This window comes from Leucopleurus acutus, assembly GCF_964270905.1.
Source record: "Leucopleurus acutus genome assembly, chromosome: 2".
Lineage (NCBI taxonomy): Eukaryota > Metazoa > Chordata > Mammalia > Artiodactyla > Delphinidae > Leucopleurus > Leucopleurus acutus.
Genome location: NC_139143.1, coordinates 175,750,392 through 175,769,632, shown reverse-complemented (window position 1 = coordinate 175,769,632; position 19,241 = coordinate 175,750,392). Strand labels below are relative to the sequence as shown.

Sequence of the window (19,241 nt, the reverse complement as noted above, 5' to 3'; positions counted from 1 at the left end):
TTGACAGTTTGATTAATATGTGTCTTGGCATGTTTCTCCTTGGATTTATCCTTTATGGGACTCTCTGTGCTTCCTGGACTTGATTGACTATTTCCTTTTCCGTATTAGGGAAGTTTTCAACTATAATCTCTTCAGATATTTTCTCCGTTTCTTTTTCTCTTCTTCTTCTGGGACCCCTATAATTCGAATGTTGGTGCGTTTAATGTTGTCCCAGAGGTCTCTAAGGCTGTCCTCAATTCTTCTCATTCTTTTTTCTTTATTCTGCTCTGCAGTAGTTATTTCCACTGTTTTATCTTCCAGGTCACTTACCTGTTCTTCTACCTCAGTTATTCTGCTATTGATTCCTTGTAGAGAATTTTTTATTGCATTTATTGTGTTGTTCATCATTGTTTGTTTGCTCTTTAGTTCTTCTAGCTCTTTGTGAAACGATCCTTGTATTTGTCCATTGTATTTTCAAGATTTTGGATCATCTTTATCTGAATTCTTTTTCAGGTAGACTGCCTGTTTCCTCTTCATTTGTTTGGTCTGGTACGTTTTTACCTTGCTCCTTCATCTGCTGTGTGTTTCTCTGTCTTCTCATTTTGCTTAACTTACTGTGTTTGGGGTCTCCTTTTTGCAGGCTGCAGGTTCATAGTTCCTGTTGTTTTTGGTGTCTGCCCCTAGTGGCTAAGGTTGGTTCAGTGGGTTGTGTAGGCTTCCTGGTGGATGGGAGTAGTGCCTGTCTTCTGGTGGATGAGGCTGGATCTTGTCTTTCTGGTGGGCAGGACCACATCCGGTGGTGTGTTTTGGGGTGTTTGTGACCTTATTATGATTTTTGGTAGCCTCTCTGCTAATGGGTGAGGTTGTGTTCCTGTCTTGCTAGTTGTTTGGCATAAGGTGTCCAGTACTGTAGATTGCTGGTTGTTCAGTGGAGCTGGGTCTTAGTGTTGAGATGGAGATCTCTGGGAGAGCTCTCGCTGTTTGATATTATGTGGAGCTGGGAGGTCTCTGGTGGACCAATGTCCTGAACTCGGCTCTCCCACCTCAGAGGCACAGGCCTGACATCCGGCTGGAGCACCAAGACCCTGTCAGCCACATGGCCAGGTACGTGGGGAGTTTCTTGCCTTTTGGGATGTCTGAGGTCTTCTGCCAGCGTTCAGTAGGTGTTCTATAGGAGTTGTTCCACGTGTAGATGTATTTCTGATGTATTTGTGGGGAGGAAGGTGATCTCCACGCCTCACTCCTCCACCATATTGAAGGTCTCTGCCTTGTTCTTTTTATTCTCCTAATCTTACTAATGCCTTTCCTTTAAAGTTGCTTCCATTATCAGTGCTTCCAACTTCTTGTTTTATGTGCTTTAAAATGATTAAATATGGATATCTGGTGCCTGTCTTGTTACTTATATAATTACTTCAGTGGTATTGAATTTTGAAACTCTTTAAATTGTTTCTTGATATGTTCAGAAGCTGATGGAAGTATATATTTGTAAGATCATCTTAGATAGAGAGCGCCGAATCCGAACCACTAGACCACCAGGGAGAGATCATCTTAGAAATAAAAGTAAAATATATGTGAATGTTTCTGAGGACATCTTAAAAAGATGTACTTAACCATCAGCTTATAAAAATATCAATTTAATACCCAATTTTAAGAATTATACTTGTTATATAAGTTATATATATACTATGTATATATATTACTATATAGTATATGCAGTAAAATATTTTACTTGCAATATGTAGTAAAGCATTTCTAATGTTTCTGCCAGAAAAGGCGAATTCCTTGCTTTCTTTTATCTCTTCATTGTAGTCTGCTTAGTTTCTTTCACTGCTTGCCAGCACTGAATTATGAGAACTGATGGATGGTGCCATTTATGAGATCATGTGTTGGTTATTAAACCTTAGAGTCCTCTTCATGTTCCCTGCTGTAGTCCTAAAAGAAGGCATGTGATTGTGTTTTTCACTCCATAACCTCTTTTGCTTTCGTTAGTGTATTTTCCTTTATTCTGGTTCTTTAGTTTTAAATTTTATTGTATATTATCAGTAATGCTAATTTTAATTAGAGTATCCTCCAATATTTTAAAGTTTTTTTGTGGATGAAGAAAATATTCTAAATGCCTTGTGCTTTATATGGTATATTGTTTCACTCATTAGTAAACTGATTTTTGGAATGTTAAGCTGAAAAGAATGACTAAATCCTAAGGATGTTTCAGCTTTTGAGCAAATTGAAAGTTTTTTTAAAAAAGGAAGTGAGATCAGTCTGCAAATAAGGCAAAGCTTTACAGAGGTTCTTCAGGCAAGAAAGGAGTTTGAGGCATAATCATTATCCCTAGTTTTGTGTTCACTTTCACTTTTCCCAGAAGTCCTTTTCTTTTCTTTGTTAGGTGTGGAGGGTGCAGCTTTCCAGAGTAGACTTCCTCATGACCGGATGACTTCTCAAGAAGCAGCCTGTTTTCCAGATATCATCAGTGGACCACAGCAAACCCAGAAGGTTTTTCTGTTCATTAGAAACCGCACAGTAAGTTTCCCATCAGCTTTTTTCCACCTGAATTGTAAAAGGTACATATTACTTTTATATAGAATATGGGGGGAAAAATAGAGAGGAAAGAATTTTTAAGTTATCTGTAATACTATTCCGAGATAACCACTGTTAAAAATTAGGCGTTTTTTCCTCCAGGTATTTTTTTAAAGGTACATATAATTTTTGTTTTTACAAAATTGAGATCCTACTTCCATGCATTCTTGGGATCCTTTTCTTTCCTCATAACCTCATAAACACACAATAAGAATCTTTACACACTTCTTTTTTTTAATAATACATTAAAAATAATCACTTTGTCTTTCCTTCCCAGGGTAAGAGAAACCCTTATTCTGTTCTTCTCATCTGGTTGATCTTCCTCCTCTGGCTAAATGATTGATTTTTAATGTCGGCAAAATATTTTTTTGTCTGACAGTTGGGTCATACTTTAACTGTTGGGCATTTAAATGTCCATTTTTGCTTATTATAATGAAGCTCTGAACAGCTTTATACATTCTTGACTCTTATCTCTGGTTATTTCCTTAGGATAGCGTTCTAGAAGGAAAACTACCTGGTCAAAAAGTATGAACGCTTTTAAAGATTTGATACATGTTGTCAGATTGCTTCCCAGAGAGGCTGACCCAGTTGACACCCTCATTACCCTGCCCTGTTTTTGTGATTAAAACGATGATAATCTGTGCTGCTGTAGTAGACCAAAATCATTTCATTTATTTTCCATTTCTTTGATTACTTAGACTGATTGCTTTTTTTTTTTTTTTTTTTTTTTTTTTTTTGCGGTACGCGGGCCTTTTACTGCTGTGGCCTCTCCCATTGCGGAGCACAGGCTCCAGACGCGCAGGCTCAGCGGCCATGGCTCACGGGCCCAGCCGCTCTGCGGCATGTGGGATCCTCCTGCACCGGGGCATGAACCCGTGTTGCCTTCATCGGCAGGCGGACTCAACCACTGCGCCACCAGGGAAGCCCCAGACTGATTGCTCTTTCACATTTATTAGTCATTTGTATTTCTTCTGTGAATTTTTCTTTAATGTCCTTTATTCATCAGAAATTCTTTATATACTATTCAGAACATATTCATTGTACTCTGGAGTGATACAAAGTAGAAGAAATTCATGTTGTAATTTCAGTTATTTTGGATATAGCTCAGAGATGTCTTTTTAGCCACCACTAACGTCTTTATTTTGACCATTACATTGTAAAACTACTGCTAAATTTGGATTGTTAAATGCCATTCATCTAGAGTGATTGGTAGGTTTTTGTAGTACAGAATAAAGGTTCTTTTTTGTGAAGGAAAACAGGGTGATTTTTTTTAAGTGAATGGAAAATTCTTAATGTGCATTTCTGAGGCTGATTTGTCTTATAATTGAATCAGCTTCTTTGTGTAACATGTCAACATTTGTTCTAAGTGGATTTCAGACAAAATTGTCATTTTTTTGTTTCATCCTGAGGGGAGTTTTTACTTGAATTTGAGTGGTGGATTTATAGGGATCTCTGTTTTCTTTGATTCATTACCTGTGACCAGAAATCCAGATTTGGGGAAGGACTAGCCCAGGTTAGAGTTGTGGTCTCTGGCTATAAAACGGAACTTAAGTCATTCTTTACTGTAAGAATTGTGTCAGTTCTCTCGTGTTAAACTGCATCTTTTGCTTCCAGATTTTAAAACCACAACTTTAGGATTATTCAACTAGAACCTATGACCTGACCTTTATATTATAAGATGGAAGGAGGAAGAAGGCTTGTGTTGAGGGGTGATGGACTTGGGCCCACTGTGTGCTTGAGGAATTCCATTTTCCTTTGACAGTGGCCACAGAGAAAAGCAGAGGGTCCATATGGATTTGGTCATATCTCTGTAATTGAATTTATTTGCACTTTTTTTTTTTTCTTTTGCTGTACGCGGGCCTCTCACTGTTGTGGCCTCTCAGTTGCGGAGCGCAGGTTCCAGACGCGCAGGCTCAGTGGCCATGGCTCATGGGCCTAGCCGCTCTGCAGCATGTGGGATCTTCCCATACCGGGGCACAAACCCATGTCCCCTGCATTGGCAGGAGGACTCTCAACCACTGCGCCACTAGGGAAGCCCTGAATTTATTTACACTTTAGTTCTTTCTTTGAAACTTGTTTATGGAGCAGTCTTTATTAACTTTTAGCTAAGATGTAAATATGATGGTATTCAGCTGGTCTTACATTTTGCAGATATATATTCAGTTTGAAAAGAATAAATTGATTGTAAATAAATTGATTGTACCATAATATTTTTTATTCCTCATCTTACTGCTTTTTCAGCAGTATTCAAAATAATTGACTCCTCCTTTCTTAAATACACAGCTCCCTTAGCTTAACACATTATTCTAGTTTTTCTCCTGCCTCCCTGGTTGTCTTCTCTGAATGCTTTATAGCCTTATCCTTAACAACAGGCCACTATGTGAACTGGTTAGAGTTCCTTAAGGTCCTCTCCTCTCTCCCCTGTTCTTTCCCACTAGGAGCCCTGTTCTACACACTTGGCTTCAGTTATCACCCATAAGCAAGTGGCTCTAAACCTTAACTCTCCTCTGAACCCCAGCTATGTATCTAGATGCCAGTCTTTCACCTCCTCTTGTTGTCTTGAAACTTAACTCATTATCTCTTATTTCAGTGTCCCTCATTCAGTGAATGGCATACCAACTCATTTAGTTGTGCAAGCCCAAAACTGAGGAGTTATCCTTTGCACACACACCTCCCCACATATCTGATTGATCATTTGATTTTGTATCTACTCAGGATCTCTGGAGTTAACTAACTCAGGTTTAAATTCTTGTTGCTCCCCAGCTGTATGATCTTGGCAACTTACTAGGCAGGCTAAATTATCTCCTAGCTTCTTTAATAATTCACTCATTTGACATAGTTTTGTGTTTCATTAGTTTCTTTGTCAGGAATATAACCCTTACTGTTTCACTGAAAGGAAAACCTATATTTGAGGCCTTAAAGTTAAAAAGATATTTTAAAGTGATCAAATGGTATATGTCTATTTGATTGTAATACAATTTCTATCATTTAAATACAGTTGCAGTTGTGGTTAGATAATCCAAAGATTCAGCTGACCTTTGAGGCTACTCTCCAACAATTAGAAGCGCCTTACAACAGTAAGTAGTGTTTTCAGTAGGACTGGTTTTGAACTGGATTTGAAAATGGATACTTCCTTCCAGAAGCTCATGGTTCCTTGATAATGAATTTGATAATGAATTTTCATCTTCTTGTGCTATGCAAAAATGAGCCTTGCAGCAAAACTATTTTGTGTGTTTGTAATTGTTTTTCTGATATTTTAATTGTGTTGACGGGTGAGTGAGTTCAGAGATTGCTAATAATTTCTCCAGACCTATGTTCCAGCTTTAATCCACATAGTACTTTGCTGGCATTCAGCCTGTCTATCTGGCTTTCTCATTTCCCAGTTGCCACCAGCAGTCTTGTAAAGTTTTTGCCAAAGGAAATGAGCATAATACTACTTTTAAAAGGGTTGGTTTTGTCCTTCATTTCATCTGTAATGGGATGTCATTTTTAAAAATTCGAAATTATGTGATATGCATTTTGGACTACCACACAGATTAATAGTTCTAAGAATCACTTTTCTAAAGGAATCACATGACTTGAAGCTTATAGAAAAGATGAATAGAATGACTTCATGATGGAGAAATAGAAGAAGAGTTAAGAGTTTTCCATTTAAAGTGCTAAAAAGATAAACATGTTTTTAAATTCATTTTTCTGTAGGTGATACCGTGCTTGTCCACCGAGTTCACAGTTATTTAGAGCGTCATGGTCTTATCAACTTCGGCATCTATAAGAGGATAAAGCCCCTCCCAAGTAAGGACCTGGCCAATGAATTTTATGGTTTTAAATTAGGTTCCAGCAGGCTTTTTAGCATTTTATTTTGATTTCTAAATCCATATTTAGAACCAAAATATTCCCAAGTTTATCTTCTTATAAGTCAAATTTAAAGTAAAATCTCTTTGTAAATGTGAATTTCCTATAATTTCTGGTTTGATAAATACTTGATAAAAGATACTGAATTTCCAATTTAAGAAAAAACAAAGTAAAATTTATTAAAAATGAAAAAAGTCAGTTATAAAGTAGGAAGTTTGTTTTCTCTCATTAACCAGTTCTTTAATGCAATGCTAAAGGTTGCATTTTTATTTTTTAAATGCTTTTTACCCCTTTAATGGTGTCTGGATAATGTCTGCCAGGAATCAGAAGATAGGGATATTTTGAGAATTAATACATCTATCTATCTATTTATTTATTTTATATTTATGCTTTAATAATTTTTCATAAAAGGAAACTAAAGACTGCAGAAGTAGAGCTTAAAGAAAATAGCTTTAAGAATCGATTGGTTGACTGCTCAAATTGTCCTAAGTATAATTGTGAGGTAAATGTGGGAGATTATTCATAATAAATTAACCGAGGGTCACAGACGCTGAAGCACATGGCAGAGGTAATGAAAAAGTAAATCTTAAGATAAAGGATTTCATTTATGAATTTTCAACATTGAATTAAAGTTTATAAGTTTCAGATATTTGCTAATTTGTATTCATATAGTTTTCATAATTTGAAAATAACTCTGAATTGTTACTTTGTGAGACGTCATAACATGTTAAGAACCTAGAAATTTTCTTGATAAAAAAAATAACAAATAAAAACTCTTAAACCTACAACAAAGTATTTTAATTTTTGTTCATTTTTTAATTTTAGCTAAAAAGACAGGAAAGGTAATCATTATAGGCTCTGGGGTCTCGGGCTTGGCAGCAGCTCGTCAGTTACAAAGTTTTGGAATGGATGTCACACTTCTGGAAGCCAGGGTAAGAATTTTATTTTGGGTTTAGAAGCCCAGCTTAATGGAAATATGGTAAAGAAATTATCTGTTGCAAATTAAGGAATCTTACAAATTGAACTGAACCAAACTGATTTAAATAATACTCAAAGTATTTTGACAGTGTTAACTACATTGGATAAAGCATTTTTGACAGTAAAACTTTGCAAAGTGCTCAGTGAGTATTTAGAGTTTATAAATAATCCATATAGCCCTTTGATGTATATTTTCAGGTCATTGTTTCTTGCAGCTAACTTTCAATTTGGGGGCTTTCTCGGGCATACCCTTTACAGGATGCAGTTATATTTAGTGGTGGGACAGAGTGAATTGTATTCTGTTTGATTGTAAACGGAAAGGAGTTGCTTCTCAGACAGCAGCCATCTTTTACAGCCTGGTGAAGCCAAGATATTGGCTCCTTATCATTAGTCCTAGAGAGAGAAATGGAAACTGAAAGAGGATGGGGATGATGGCACAGAATGGAAAAAAAGAACATCCCATTAGGATGTTATTATTCAAATCATTTTCATGAGTAATTTTTGAGATTTAATTATTTTTCAGTGGCTTAAAGACCTCCCTTGACTCCTACCATTTAAAGAAACAAAAACCAAACAACAACAAAACACTTCTCACATAACCTAAACAATCTAAAATTTTATAAAAGCTTTCAAAATGTTTTGAAATTGCTTTTTACAAATTCCTAATTTTTTAAAATGTTCTTTACAAATAGAGTATGGAGAGATCAAAATTAAATAATTCCTGATACAGTCTTACTTTAATATTTTATTCATTAATTCAGAAAACATTTGTGTGCCCTCTGTCTCCTGTGTACAAAGAATACAGCAAGGAATAATGGGATCATTATGATTCCTACCCATGTGTGCAGGTTTTTGTTTTGCTTTTTTTCATTTGTTTGTTTGGAGTTTACAGAGTACTCTCATGTAATCCATGACTGAAGTATCACTGCAGCTCAGTAAGATTTCCCCATACTTGAAAATCTACAGTCAGCAAAGATAACACTTGGGCCTGTGTAGAAATGAGAGGTATTGTCAACAGTTCATGCTCAGTAGACACTCTGCCCTTGGGCATGGGGCTGCACTGGAGAGGCATTTGTCAGATAGATATCAAATCATTCACAGCTGACTTTGACACTGTGGGGCAAGAGTCAGAACATGAAGGTAGAAAAATGGCCTTTAGTGTTGAAATTTGTGAACAAATATTTTCTATGTGAGTGGCCCTTGCTCAGCCTGTACAACTGGTGTTAGAGACATTAGGGTAGGTGGCTAATAGTACCAGTAACTAAGTATGTCTTTTGGGTGTCAAATTGTTTCCTACCTCACATCACTTAATTCTGTTCCTTTTATATGTCATTCATTACCTACCACTCTCTCAAATAGTTAAAGTTCATTTGCTCTTTGTGCTCACATTGTACTCCGTGTAAACTCTAACTACACCTTTCTTTTTAAGTTATCAAAGAGCCCTGAGATGGTACCTTGCCAGGTTATTATGGTTAAACTAGAATTTATGACTTTAGCCATTTAATTTCTGAAAAACAGGATCGTGTGGGTGGACGAGTTGCTACATTTCGCAAAGGAAACTACGTAGCTGATCTTGGAGCCATGGTAGTAACAGGTCTTGGTAAGTAGTTCTTAGTTTTGTGCTGTAATACAAGGTCTGAGACTCATAAAATTGTTTAATCTTACATATATATATATATATATATATATGTATGTATGTATGTTTTGTTTTTTTTTTGGCTGCGTTGGGTCTTTGTTGCTGCGCGCGGGCTTTCTCTAGTTGCTGCGAGCAGGGTCTACTCTTTGCTGCGGTGCGCGTGCTTCTCATTGCAGTGGCATCTCTTGCTGTGGAGCACGGGCTCTAGGTGCACCAGCTTCGGTAGTTGAGGCACACGGGCTCTAGAGCGCAGGCTCAATAGTGTGGCGCATGGGCTTAGTTTCTTCTTGGCATGTGGGATCTTCCCGGACCAGGGGTCAAACCCTTGTTGCCTGCATTGGCCGGCAGATTCTTAACCACTGCGCCACCAGGGAAGTCCCTGTTTAATCTTATATTTTAAAGCCATAGATACAATTTTAAAATATATTGGTTAGGATGCTGTTCTCAGTATTAGTGAGAGGTAAATTGACAAATAGTCTTCCTGAAAAGATACATCAATATGAGCATAATTTAAAATGTACATAGATTTTAACCTAGCGGATCCAGTTCTAGGGAATTATCCTAAGAAAATAGACAACTGGACAGTGACGTAGCAGATGTTAGAAACCACAGATTAGAAGATTAAATTATTATACAATGAGAACTATGCAGCCACTAAAAATTATGTAGCTGCATATTAACATGAAATTATGTCCACATTTGTTGCAAAGTTGGAAAAAGATCACAGAACAGTGCATGTGTTATGATCCTTTTGTATGTATATGTCTGTAATTTTATGCACATAAAATCTAGAAGGGTCTGTAATGTTAACCAATTTTTGGTAATAGGTAATGTTTTGCTTTCTTCTTTATGCTTAACTTAAATATTTATTTTACTTTGGGCATTTTGTTGATATGTAATTCATGTACCCTAAGCTTTGATATTTTAAATTTTGAGTAAAAATATTTTTGCATTGAGGTTTTTGTTCTCTTTTCATAGGTATGTTGAATTTAATTGTTGGAGTTTTTTCTAGGAGGGAATCCCATGGCTGTGGTTAGCAAGCAAGTAAATATGGAACTGGCCAAGATCAAGCAAAAATGCCCACTTTATGAAGCTAATGGACAAGCTGTAAGTTGACAACAAACTACTTTTCACAATTTCTTTGGTTCAGTGGAAAACAATTTTGGGGAAATATGTGAGTGAATATACACACATATAAATATGAACTGAGAGTAGAAATGGTGTGACATTATTGTGATTGTTTCTTAACTCTGAGCTGTATAGGAAGGGGTTATACATGCCTGTTTAGCCATTTATCTTTAAATACTTAATGAAGATTAGGCTAGCTAGGCTGTTAAGTTTTTTAGTTTTTGATGGGCTAATAGCGAAATGGTGGTACTAACCTGATGCTTAGGTAGGTTAAAGTGTTTGTTGATCAGAGGCATAGGAGCTTCCTATGGTTGGTATGATAGTAGCATGGAAGTGATATTCAGTATGGGAGAGTGAGAGTGTTTTAACAGCTGTATTATAAGTTATGTAAGTCAGTCCTAATTTTTAGGGGTCTGTGAAACTCAAAAGTTTGTATTCAGCAGAATTTTTGCCAACTCCCCTGTTAGGAGTGAGGGAGTCTACAATTCTCAGGCTATAAACACACTATCATCTTTATATTTGAAGGAAGGGAAAGCTTGCTATGTATATGGCAGTTTAGCCTACTGTTATTAAAAGTGGTTAGATTCCAACTCTAGAATTTTGTGTGATAGGTCCCATGGGACATCCTCACCTTTTCCTGTCTACCTTTAGGATATGCAGTTTATATCAGAGAAGTACAGACTTCTGGGAAATGTTTTGGTTCCCATCCCCACCATTCTGGATCCATATTTACTCCCAGGGCTTTTTTGGGGGTGAGGGGAAAGGGCGGGCAGCCTTCTGGCAAAATAAACAAAGTAGAAAGGAAAAGGATGAAGTAGAGGTTAATTCAACAATTCTATAAACTTCTATTTACCCTGCAAAGACCTGTAAAAAATAAAGAGATAAGACAGTGTCCCTGCCATGTAAGACCCCATAGTCTGGTGGTACTTATACACAAATAATTATCTTTTCCCACCTTTTTATTATAGAAATTTTCAAACATATACAAAAGTAGAAAGAGTACTATAATGGACTCCCATTTTTCCAGTCTTGTTGAGAGCAGGGGAAGTGACATGACCAGATAGGTGTTTTAGGTAGATAGACAGTAATTTAGAGAATTGAATTGAGGAAGCAGGGTCTCTGAAGTAGATACTACATTAGTCCTCAAGAAGTAATGGAATCCAAACCAAAGATTATCACTGATCTTTGAGACACTATCTTTTTCTTTAGACTTTCCTGAATGTAGAGCCTGTTCATTTAGTCTTTCTAACAGTAAAAAGTGAGGGGTTTTTTCCTAGTAGAGATATCCAAAGAAATTGTCTGCTTTCTTGGTATTAGATAAGCTGTAAAACATTTTTTAAAACACTTGTTTCTAAATAACATACCAGTATTTGCTGAAGTGTGGCCTATAGCCAGCTGCCAATCCATGAACTGTTGGTTACTAGTATGGGATGAGATTAATATCTTGTGCCAGAATGTAAATAAACCACACCATTTAACCATGATGTTTGTTCAGAGGATGACTTTTTTTTTTTGGTAGCAAGACTTTGTCAACGAAAGAAGTGGTGGTGCGTTTAGTTTATGTTCTGGCATAAGCTCCGTATCTCACCAGGACCAGCCCTTTGAGTAGCATTTTGGTACACAGTTGTTAAGCTGGTGTGTGGTTTTCAGCATTTTGTTGTCATTCAACTCTGATCTTTATAGTATTTTTCTAGGTTTGTTTGTTTGTATTTGGTGAAGCAGCCAAATGGTAAGGAGGATTCTTTAAGCATTCTCAAATTTGGGAAAAAATTGTTTGCATCTTTGAGTTCTGCTTGCCTTAAGTTAGTCAATCAAACATAAGAAGACATTAATATTTCTTAATCATGCTGTTCCCAGTGGTCTAGCTCAGAGTAGGAATGGACAACCAGTGACCAGTAGACTGGCTTTTGGCTTATATGACAAGTACTGAGAGCTTATAGCCTGGTTAATTTATGCTTATAATCACAGATATGTGTCGTGCCTTTAGAAATCTAAGGAATCGCTCAGTCAGTTGCTTCATTCTCCCATTTTGCAGGGGAAGAATCTAAAGCATGTGCATGTTTCCCTGAGGTCATTATAGTCAATAAGTTGTAGAGCCAAGGTCCGTTGTCTGGTGTTGCAGCTTTAATGCCCGCACTTGTTCTGTTCTGCCTAGCTGATAGTTCAGGGAAGGTGGGAGCAGGGGTGAGTGTGCAGTTCTGACTGCCAGTGTGACTGCATCAGCTGAGTCTCCTTCTCAGAGAGCTTTCTTTTAATAGGTATTCTAAGGAGGCCCACCTAGAGTGATGATATTCACTCAGCCATTGATTTTTCTTCAGTGAACTGTTGAACGAAATGAGATGTGTTCCTCCATTCTCTGTGGATAGCCTCAGTGGAAGAGAGGGTGATTGATTTGATGGTTCTGTTGTTAGTACATAGAAATTAATTATTCCATCCTATACAAGGCCAGCAGTTAACTCAGAGTTATTAATATCATTTGTAATTTTGTCTTAAGGACATATCACCATACTCAGCCATTTTGCTGCTATAGAAAAAAAATCATGTAGTAAGTGGTTTTTGTTTTGTTACCTTGTTATTGTTTTAATAACAGTCACAAGAATCCCTGAAAGAGTTTGCCTCTCTCTTCTCTCTGGTCCTGGACTGGCAGCTAGTATGTTGAGCTTGTATGTTTGTTTTTGACAAAGGAAGTTTATTTTATGGCTTTGGTTTACTAGAACAGGGCTTTCTAATCTGGTTCTACTATAGGATATTCTTATAAATAGAAGTATCTTCCAAGCCTATAAAAACAATCAGAGGGCTTCCCTGGTGGCGCAGTGGTTGAGAGTCCGCCTGCTGATGCAGGGGACACGGGTTCATGCCCCGGTCCAGGAAGATCCCACATGCCGCGGAGCGGCTGGGCCCATGAGCCATGGCCGCTGAGCCTGCGCGTCCGGAGCCTGTGCTCCGCAACGGGAGAGGCCACAACAGTGAGAGGCCCACGTACCGCAAAAACAAAACAAAACAAAAAAAAACAAATAATCGGAGCTAATAAAGCAGGTGCCCTCGGATTAACTGATGATGGAGTTATCCTCTGAATTATGCAGTTTTAAATAGATATGGGTAGGGTTGGGAAATAGGGTAATTCATATTTCAGGAGCATTTTGGGAGTCACCAGTGAGAGGACTGAAAACATGGATTGGTGGGGGAGACTGGAGAAATGACTGTGAGTGTTTTCTGCATCTCCTATACGGCTAGTAACTTGGGGGCTTTAGATTCTAGTTTTGTGTTTGACTTTTTTTGAGTAATGAAAAGGTATCTGAAGTGAGTGACTGTGTGAGAGAGAGAGACTCTGTGTGTGTGTGTGTGTGTGTGTGTGTGATTATTAAGTGAGATCAAAAGACTCAGTAACTACTTAGAGAAACAGAACCTGATTATGAGGAAGAAAGATAACACTTGAAAGGTAACGCATGCCAGGCTTCTTAGAAATACCATTGATTGGATACACTCAGTACCTATCATAACTTAGCAAGTTTCCACTTTTATTCATAGAGAGTGGTGCTTAAGTGGTTATACTTTTGACAGAGGTATCTTGGCCATTTCAGTTTTCATCTTCCTTTTTGGAAACATCTTTGGTATCTTTAAGGAAGTCTTTCTCTACCCTTTAAAATCATGACTGCCAATCCCTGCTTTTTATAAATATAAAAATCTCATGCCTTCCTTTAATGTTTTTGAAGTTGCAAAATAAGTTTTTCCCCCTCAAATATAGTTATAATACTGACTTTTCTTTTCCAAACTATATTAATTTATTTAACAAGAATTTACTGAGCACCTCTGCTATGTGCTAGAAGTTGCTGGAGTGCACTCCTTAGACATGCCATGTGTGCCTTCTCCACATGGCTTAGTCCCTGCTCTAGGAAAGTCAGTTATTTACATCCCCTGAAAGATTCCTTATGAGGTAAAAGAAGGAGAGGGAGGCAACAGTCTCCATTTATAGAATCACATTGAATTTTATTTGAATTAAGGATATACCTGTTGTCCTTATTCTCCCTTCAGGGTTAATAACAATATCTCATTTCCCTTAGCTATTTGGGAATCTGGGTTAGAAACTCCTCAGATGTAAATTTATTTTTCCACTACTCTTTCGTTTTACCGTAATTGTAGAAGTGCATGGGGATGGGAGAGGTGGAGGTTGACTATGGCCTCTGTTGGCCAGATTTTGCCATTACAACTTTCTTCAACGTGTAATTCTTCCTGAGGATTTCTCTGGCTAAATCTCAGAACTTTGAGTACCTGGAACCTAGGTACACTTAACTCCATTTTTGCTCTGCTGCTAGAGAACTTATGCAGACTGGAAGTATGACAGATGGATAATGTTTTTGAAGACCTACCAAGCTTGTGATGATAGAATGCAACCAGAGGTAGAACTAAGGAGAGCTGTCCTTCCTTTGAGATGATTCCTTACAGAATCAGGGACCGTGTCCAGAAAGTTGTTTGGCTCTCCCAGAATTTATTCTGCATGAGCCAGTCACACAGGCTTCCCCACCCGGACCATGTTCAGGGATGCTCCATATAATCTGTCCTCCATATATGGATGCTCCGTGTAATAGGATTAAAGCAGTCAGGGTTAGACCCCATTTAGAGGAGGGAGACTCACCAAATGTTTAGTCTTGAAGGAACCATTTATTTGGAGCCTTTCATTGAGAAATAAATGGTTTTGAAAAATCATAAAATCTGTTTCAAGCAATAGCCTTTTTGTTTGATTCTTTGCTAGGAAACTGTATCAAAGGTCCTTTCCCGAAAGACTGCTTCTTCGTTTGTTGTTATGTGTTGTCACTGTGTTGTAATATAGGAATCCAGCTGCGTAAAATGTGGTGCTTAAGCCTTGGTAACATTTGCTGAGTTCCTTTCTGAGGATGCAATTTAAGAATATACAATAGAACAGTCAGGTTAGGGCTTCCCTGGTGGCGCAGTGGTTGAGGGTCCGCCTGCCGATGCAGGGGACACAGGTTTGTGCCCCGGTCCGGGAGGATCCTGCGTGCCACGGAGCAACTAAGCCCGTGTGTCACAACTACTGAGCCCGTGTGCCGCAACTACTGAAGCCCACACACCTAGAGCCCCTGCTCCACAAGAGAAGCCACCACAATGAGAAGCCTGCGCACCACAACAAAGAGTAGCCCCCGCTCGCAGCAACTAGAAAAAGCCCACGCAGCAACGAAGACCCAACGCAGCCAAAAATAAAAATAAATAAATAAATTTATTTTCTAAAAAAAGAATGAATGGTCAGGTTAAACTAAAATTATTGTGACTTGTGTTAGAGATGGCCAGTATTTCAACATCCTTTCATAATTATTTGTGGAACTAACAGAGTCCAAGGGTTCTCACCAAAGGGAAAGAAATGACCTGAAACAGGTATGTAGGGGGTGCTTAGGGTAGTCAGTTGCTAAAGTTCTTGTCATTGTCTGAGTGTGTCAAGTAGAATATATCTAATAGATTAACTTTAGAAACAGAGTCAAGGTTTAAATACATCAAAAACACATTTTGGTTTTCTCCCAGTCAGTATTGGTGTCCTAATGGACAAGTATTTTATGTACTATTTTCCAAATATTTCTTTAATTTTAAAGTGTAATTTTAAAATTAATGGGAAAAAATCCAGGTTTCAAAGCTACCCCTGGTGTCACTGACAACATTCCTATAACTGCTTAGCAGAAAATGGATGGGACCTGACTGCTGACTGGAGCCCCGAGTTAGAGGGGGTGTCCTGGAGATGCAGTCATGTCATTCTGGTATCAGATGCAGCAGTGATCTTTCGGTTTGGTGTTTGTTTGGTTTGATTGTTGTTCTTTTTCTCTTGTACTGAATTTTGCTTATTCCTCTCTGCTTTCTGCACTGTCTCCCTTTACCACCCCCACCCCCACCCAAAGTGCCTTTCTTTTGACCATTTCTGTGCCTTGACTCTCTCGTTTTAGTCTCTGTACAGTCTGTTCCTTATCTCTGTGGTAGTTGCAGCTTCTGAGCTCACAATGCTTCTGTCATGCTGTGTGTTTAAAGCCTTGATTCTACTGCCGTCTTACAAAACTAAACTTGGCTTGGCTGTGGGCTCTTATTTACAGTTTATTTCTCTCTCTGCTGCACTGGTTAAAAGGACACTGTCAAGGTATTTTTCTTTCATAATTTTTCAATTCATTTTCCTCACTGTTTACAGTAACCCATTAAAAGCCTGAAACTTAAATCTTTCCCTTCCAAAGATCCCGTCCATCATACATTCCCACTGGTTTGTTGTAGAGTTGCACCTGTATGTTGGGCTGGTGCCATTTGAGTATTTGTCATTGAAAGAGCATGTAAAAAGTCAAGTTTTTTGTCGGGGGTGTGGGTGGACTAAAGGGGAAAGTGTAACGAATCAATTGGGCTGCTCAGCAAACAGAGGGAAGAAACAAAAGGTCAAATTTGGTCCCTCTAACCTTGACAGTGTCCCTTTAAATATTTCTGTACCACACACCCTGGACCCCAGATACTGAGCCTTTGAGTGCTGCGTACTTTTTCAGTATGAACTTCCCTATGTGACTGTCACTCTAGCTGTAAAGATTAGAGCTTGTCTAAAGCAAGCCATCCAATTGACACTGGAAGAGCTTTAATCTGTACCATTTGCAAACTTGGCGTATTGGCACTTTCTGTCCTATTGTAGAGGCATATGTGATCTGATCCCTCTTGCTGCTATAGCATCCTCCTGCTAGGCATTTTAGAAGCCACATGTAGAAATATCACCATTTGTACTCCAGGAAAAGCAGTCATTCATATTGTATCTGTGATCAGTGAAGAGCTCATAACTATGTAGATTTCATATTGAAAATGTGATTGTTTCCTTTTTAAAGGAGCACCAAATTTAGAACCATCTTTTGTAACATCACTGCGGGAATTAACACCAAGCAAAATTTCAGCATTGCTTTGAGCTGTTCTTTATGTGACCATCATATATAGAGTATATGTAACTGACGGGAAAGTAAATGAAATTCCTGACAAGAAGGTCACTTCCATCAGCTCTGATAGCTGTGTAATCAAAACAAGTAGCGATGTCACCAAGAACTCCTTTCTTTGGCCCTGGACTTGAATGGGTAGGTCAGATGTGTTTGATCCACCAAGTCCTAGGTACCAAGTCCTAGGTACCACCCTGATATATAAATGGCACCAAGCATCCAAAGCCTGATTCACTGCCTTATTTCTCAACATAAACCAAAAGATTCTCAGGGGTTTCTATTTCTAAGGCTAAGGGGGATTCTCTAATTCATAAAGATTTCCTGATCTCTCCCATGTGTGATCTTTTAGAACTTGATGCTTTAAAATATTATTTTGATTGAATTAGTTATAGTGTCTTGTCATAATTTACAGTTCCAAAGGAGAGTTGCAGTTCTTTTCCCTTTGTTTTGGTGCAGATTATACTTCTCACCATATTCTTTTTTGCTATACCATGGCTCATCTGCTAAGAGTTACTGTGTGACTCATCAGTGAAGGGGCAGAGGCTAGTGCTTCGAAAGCATCCATTTAATTGGGAAGGGCAAAACTGAAGGAGTTGCAGATGAGAAGCAGAGTTTTACTGTGATGATCTTGTCCATAATAGTTACCTCTAATTGTAGATCATTCTTCCTCAGCCTTAGTGATTATTAGGGCTTACTTTCATGTTTTGTTTTCTTGTTACCAATTTTAGGTTGATGGTAAAGTGAAAATCCAAATTTTGAATCCTGTTTCCCAGTTGGTGCCTAGCACCTTTTTTTTTTTTTTATGTATTTATTTGGCTGTGCCGACTCTTAGTTGTGGCACGTGGGATCTTTGTTGCCACACGTGGGATCTTTCGTTGTGGCATGCGGGATCTAGTTCCCTGACCAGGGATTGAACCCAGGCCCCCTGCATTGGGAGCACGGAGTCTTGACCACTGGACCACCAGGGAAGTCCTGATGCCTAGCTTTTTATGGCAAGAGATGCTTGCCTTAGACATGCTTTTTCCTTCTCGCTATTCCCATGAATTCAGCAATAGGATTGTAGATACAGTTTACTCTGGGGCTGAATTAAGCAGTAGCAGAGGAATTTGTGTCAGCTAACTGATGGTATCACTAGGTAGGGGCACAGCAGGGATTAGGAGCATGGTCTTGCAGCTTGATGATCTGCTTTGCAATCTGTTCTCTTACTCCACAGTAGTGAGCCAGACCTGGTACCTCAGTCACTCATAGTCTAAGAGCATTGGATATTCAACTCTGAACTTAATTGGTGCCATAAAACACTATTACTCTGAGAAAGAATTAAGATGCTGTTGTGTTCTTATTAATAGCCATGAATTTCACTTCTCTCTTCCCTACTCCTACCTGAAATTGTCGTCTTTGAGGGGAAGCAGATACCTTGGGCTTCTTATTTTTTCATCCTGTCCTTATTCTGGAAGGTGCTCAGGTGTGTTAACATAGTCTTTGTTCTCTGGGACTTCTCCAGTGTGTTGTCTGCATGTCAGCCCAGCTTATCTCAGTGCATGTCAACTCCAGGGCATCTTGGGCTCCACATGACTTCACTCAACACCAATGTGAATCCTGTGGCTGTTAATAAAGGTAGAGTCCCAGCTCTGAGGGCAAAATCGTGAGAATAGGAAAATATCTGGGCTGAAACATTTCATATCTCATTTAATGGAATTGACCACTTCATAGAAAAGACAGTTTGAATCATTGTCCTCAAAGGTTTCCCCTTTGAGATACATATTTTGACCTTTTAAACTGTAGAGCATTTGTGTTTTCATGGATGGTTATGTTTAGTCGTGTAAGGACCAACTCTGCCATACTTCAAATTTTCAGGTTCCTAAAGAGAAAGATGAAATGGTAGAGCAAGAGTTTAACCGGTTGCTAGAAGCTACATCTTACCTTAGTCATCAACTAGACTTCAATGTCCTCAATAATAAGCCTGTGTCCCTTGGCCAGGCATTGGAAGTTGTCATTCAGTAAGTACTTTGATACCGCTTGTTGTATTATAGATTCCGTTTATAGATTTGCTATTTAATGTTTAAAGTTTTCATCAAATCTTATTTGAGCTAGTTTTCACTTATTTTCTTGTGAAATAGTTAAATCCAAAAGTAAAGCTATTTAAA

General features: G+C 38.3%; 1 protein-coding gene across 2 annotated transcripts in view; it reads left to right on the top strand.

Moving 5' to 3' along the window:
* KDM1A (lysine demethylase 1A) overlaps window positions 1-19,241 on the top strand; it is a 64,177-nt gene that overhangs the window by 31,409 nt on the left and 13,527 nt on the right. For both annotated transcript variants that reach the window (XM_082862322.1, XM_082862321.1), the window contains 7 exons: window positions 2,363-2,496; window positions 5,552-5,630; window positions 6,253-6,345; window positions 7,231-7,337; window positions 8,902-8,983; window positions 10,032-10,126; window positions 18,952-19,094. In XM_082862322.1, the coding sequence (XP_082718448.1) occupies window positions 2,363-2,496; window positions 5,552-5,630; window positions 6,253-6,345; window positions 7,231-7,337; window positions 8,902-8,983; window positions 10,032-10,126; window positions 18,952-19,094 (733 nt within the window). The remainder of the gene's footprint in view (window positions 1-2,362; window positions 2,497-5,551; window positions 5,631-6,252; window positions 6,346-7,230; window positions 7,338-8,901; window positions 8,984-10,031; window positions 10,127-18,951; window positions 19,095-19,241) is intronic.